The following is a 4,742-nucleotide window of genomic DNA, read 5'->3' on the forward strand; positions in this document are numbered from 1 at the left end:
GAATGCCTTTAGAAGAGTTGTTTGTTCTCATAATCTCAAGGATTCTAGAGTGTCCTGATGTGTATTAGGTGTTTTCGGTTAGTTTCTCTGTCTCACTCTTTTTGGAATGTGTTCTGAAGCTTCTTCAAATGAGATCGGAGTATATATTTAGTAAGAAAAGAGACTTCTGGAGGAGAATGCTCAAATTGGTCTCTGCAAAAATTTGAGCTTTCTGAAGCTTTTTTTTAATACAAAAGAGAACTATATACTGGGACAGTACAATATACCAACAGACATTATTAAAGAGACATTGTTATAGCTAAGGCCTAAATTCAGGCCATATTAAAATATGTTAACAGGCATTTAAAAAAAAAAAACCCATCCTGACTGTAGGTGGTATGACTTAGACTCTTTCAGACACAGCCTGATGACCATGTCCCAGAGGCAGTACAGCAGCTCTACAAACACAGAATTCTTGAAATATTTTTCATATAAATACCATTTTTTAAAAGTTTCTGAAGCGGCTTTTTTTAGTAGTGAGGCCAACAAATTTTAGGCAGTCAAACACTATTCATAATCTATCCGATTCTTTGAGACCTTTGTAGAATTTGACCATTCTCATGTGTGTTCCAGGTTTATGACATCTTTTGCAGTCCGTGTGTTTAGTGGATTTACTGTTGATTCATCTCTTCCTTGGTCCCAAGGAAACTCCTTTAAGGCTGAGCAGAGGTACCTAGTATAGGGTTTTTAAGAAGTGTCGTTCGAGTTATAAGTTTATATGAATCCAGCCTCAGCATGAATAATCAATAGTCTACAAAGTTCAGGCAGTTCTCCAAAAACATCTTTAATGTGGCTTCTTCAAGCTTCTTCTTCTTTCCTTCCCGCTTCCCCATGGAATCTAATGTAGTGTCATCTTTTTTCCTTTGTAGATGATGTGTTTCTACCCAAAGACATCGATCTAGACAGTGTGGAAATGGATGAAACAGAGCGAGAAGTGGAGTATTTTAAAAGGTAAAGTCCTGTAATCCCTATGCATAAAGCTGTTGTGCTTCTTCCCATATGCCCTGGTTTAAAAACAAAACAAAAACAAAAACCACCCCATAACTTAAGAACTAACTCCCAGCAGAAAAGCCTGTGCTGTACTGTGTTGTAACATAGCAAATCCTGTTACAACTGACATCCTTAATCCTGTAACAATCAATTTATGGGCACAGATCATAGCTGAGTAGCACAAATACAGAAATGAGTGCCAGAATCATCTATGCATCCCTGAAGTTCTCATCAAGGCTTTCAGAATATCCTCAGTTACATTTTTTTTTCTATAAGCGAAGTTTGTGTGAATATTTCTTTTGTTATCCACACAGACTAAATATTGATTAGTGTTTAAAATATATGAAAAATGCTATCTTAGGTATTGTGTTGAACAAATAAAACTTTACATTTTAAGTTTCAGAACATGCTTCAGAAAGGTTTGTTTGTGATGTTTTCTTCCTTGTTTATAGGAGCTATTAGTTTGGAATTCTATACTGTACATGACATAGAGATGTTATAACTGTGGGATATTAGCTTATGCCAGTCATAAAGGGGGGATGCTTGTGCTAGTGCAGTGAGAGTAAAAGAGTAATATGAACATGTGCTTGTGAAACGTTTTTCTTCTGTGCGTTTTGCTTGCTTTTGGGATTTATGCATCACATTAGTTACCTTTAAATTCCTCAATTATGAGCAGACAGCTCATGTTTAAATAATGTAGCACGTGTTCTTCCATAATACTGAAATTACTCAAATTTGTGTTCTTTAATGGTGGCTGGGTGTGATAGTAAGCCTTTCATCATGATAGCCAAATCAGAAATGTTACAAATAAATCAGTTCCCTGCAAGTGAATAATTTAGAAATCAAGAGTAGTAATTCACAAAACAACTAAAGCCATTTGTTTAAGGGGTGAGGTTTTTTTAAGAAAGGGCTTTCAGTATGGATTTCAAGTTCTTTTCTAAATTTTTATGGCTTTGATAGCCTGTGTGCCTGGGATATAATGTATGTCTGTGTCTTGCAAAGGACAGAGTACAGCTGCTTCTCTGTGCTCCTTATTATTACTATACAAAATGCATATGTCTGTGGTTATTGATGGAGTTACAGTGTACTAGAAGATGAAATTTTCAGAACTACACGCTCTTGTCTTAATCATTTTTCTGAGTGGTGCCAATTAAAGGATTTTTTTAAAATTGAAATGTAGGTTTTATAGGTGAACTGTGGCATATATTAGATAGTGCTAGTGTTGGTATAGCATAAGTCTTTGTTTTGGGCTTCGTGGAATGTTTTTAGCTTCTTTCAGGTTTGCATTATTTATAAGAAGAAAATAGATAAGTTTTTTTCAGCAATTCTCTACTCTCAATAGGATGAATGAAGCAGTGTCTTCTACTTGTACAAGCGCTGCTGAAGTTTGGAGATAAACTTGTCAAACATGCTTCCAAATGAAGAGTTAAAACTTTTAACCGCACAGTTTTATAATCAGTTCAGTAATTGGTGTAATCTGCTTTTTTACTGTCACCTACTAGGAAGTGCGTGGAACTGCCCAGTTCTTTACGCATACCTGTTTATAAAAGGTATCTGAAATGCCCTGATAGGTTCTCTTCTAGGGGAGAAAAACAGCTGCTTAATGCTGTGAAGACACCTTTAATGCATATGTTTTCTATAACTTGGTAATTTCCAAAATAATACGTAGGAGGCTAGCAACATTGCTTGGTTTATAACCCTCCATGGCAATGAGCTGCCCAGGCCTAATGAATTCATAGTTTTTAGTGATAGTTTGTTAATTCATTATCTTTTTCTTCTTGCTTTGTAGTGGCATAATAGATGGATATGTTAATTACACCCTGATTTCAGATTTAATTTTGCAAGCTGCTTCTACCTTAACGCAGAAAGAACAAAATAATTTCAGTTCTCACCTTGCGCTGTACCTCTTCTATTCCACTCCTTCCGTCTGCACCCCTTGTTTGGCTTTCAGTTGTCACAGAAGCTGTGTAGCTTTCCAGAGAGAGGCATCTGCTACCTTGATGCTGTCATGCAGCCTTTAGCCTAAACAAGCTGCGTCTTGCCTCAATGACAGACTTCAGCATTAATTAACTGTCACTGAAATACCTGCGTGTGCCAACCTTTTCCAAAAGTTCTCCCATAAATTGTGTTCAGTGAAAGCTAATAAGTGTTTTTTTGTTCTAAATGTATTTTTTTTTCCAGGCATATGGGCTACTTATCTGCTGTATTATAAACAAATCTCTTTTCCTTAGGTGTTTGTCTCAAATACAACTTTGTTGCACTCAGGAAAAGAAACAGCAGTGTCTCATGCCATTGACTTCTACTTTACATTACCTACCACTCATTCATACTGTTAGAAGGTTTTTGGTAAATTCAGCCATGTCAGCTCTGTTTCTAGTTAACATTCAGCTAGTTTCTGTGCTGCTAAATATGCAGTGTTCTTTGCTACTTCATTCACTCTTGATAATGCAGTTGTGTTTAAAGTAACTGGTTTATGATGTATTTGAGTGACGGAAAAATGTTTGGGGTTTTTTTTAGGTATGATTTTTTTAAGAGGTGTTATCTTTCTGAATGAGAGCTGCTCTTCAAAAGAGGGATAGCACCTGTGGTTTGATTTTAAGTATACTGGTTTCACTTCATTGCTTTTTTCTTTTCAGATTCTGCTTGGATTCTGCCAGACAGACAAGGCAGAGACTTTCCATCAACTGGTCCAATTTTAGCTTGAAAAAAACCACCTTTGCTGCACATTGAAATGACACAATATGGGGAGGGAACCCTGCAGGAATCAATGAACGACAACTCCACTTACCTGTCCTGCTGTGCTGAGAGCTTCTCTGGTCTTGAGCCAGTGCTGCCTTGCCTTGTCCCCAGTGCTGTGTGGATCTGCACTGAACCCTTTGGCCTGATAATTCTTGCGGACTGAAAAATTGCCACTTTCTACCTGAATTTGTTAGCTTGTGTGCTTGTAGTCTGTGAGTGAGACTTACTTGATTGTAGCTGTATGCCGTTGGAGTTGGAACAATAGCTCTTTTCCATCTCCTTCTGAATGCCTTGGCCTCAAAGACTTTAAATTGCTTAGGCTTGGGTGGAGGCCAAAATACTAGTTTGCATCATCTGCAGTGGCTCCTGTCACTTCTGCATCTAGCTATGTTTTGTCATTCTGACTCCTGACAAAGGAATGGACCTAGTCAGTTGTGCTTTCATCTGCTCCAGAATTCTCCTGACATGACTTCATGAAAAAGAGGCTCTTATGGGACAAGTATTTCCTCAGTTCTTTCACAATCTACTGTTTAAGAGTGTACAAGTTACGCTATTTGTGTTTTGATTTTTTTTTTTCCTGACTTGTAGCCAGCTTGTGTAAGAATACTTGCAGAATGAGAAAATTTAAAAAAGAACAGTACTCACACTATCAAATCTGTTATAGAGTGTATAATTGTATTAACACTGAAGCCTACCTGGCTACTTTTTTAACATATTGTTAAGTAATATTAAAATCATGTCTTTCTTTTTGAAAGATGGAATACATTAGTATGGCAGAAGACTTGTGTCTTGCTTTTTTCTGCTTGGGTGGGGAACAGGAAGAAAGAAACATACCAAAAAATAATGGTTTTCTAAGCTAAATGTCATCTTATGTCAGGATTGGTCAGTGAATGCTACTTAACTTCAGCATATTCCTTGTTTGCCAGCTCACCTGATGGGAAAAACTGCTCTCTGCTAGAGCAAGAAAGGCTCCT

At 37.1% G+C, this 4,742-nt stretch overlaps 1 protein-coding gene across 1 annotated transcript in view; it reads left to right on the forward strand.

Annotated features, from left to right (window-relative positions):
• Positions 1-4,567, forward strand: part of LOC104468064 (protein FAM193A-like) — a 48,514-nt gene extending 43,947 nt beyond the window's left edge. The window contains 2 exon segments of the mRNA XM_010082069.1: positions 909-990; positions 3,666-4,567. Of these exon segments, the coding sequence (XP_010080371.1) occupies positions 909-990; positions 3,666-3,759 (176 nt within the window). The 3' untranslated portion in view covers positions 3,760-4,567.
• The last annotated feature ends 175 nt before the right edge of the window (positions 4,568-4,742 follow it).

The sequence above is a fragment of the Pterocles gutturalis genome, unplaced genomic scaffold (assembly GCF_000699245.1).
Source record: "Pterocles gutturalis isolate BGI_N339 unplaced genomic scaffold, ASM69924v1 scaffold8674, whole genome shotgun sequence".
Lineage (NCBI taxonomy): Eukaryota > Metazoa > Chordata > Aves > Pterocliformes > Pteroclidae > Pterocles > Pterocles gutturalis.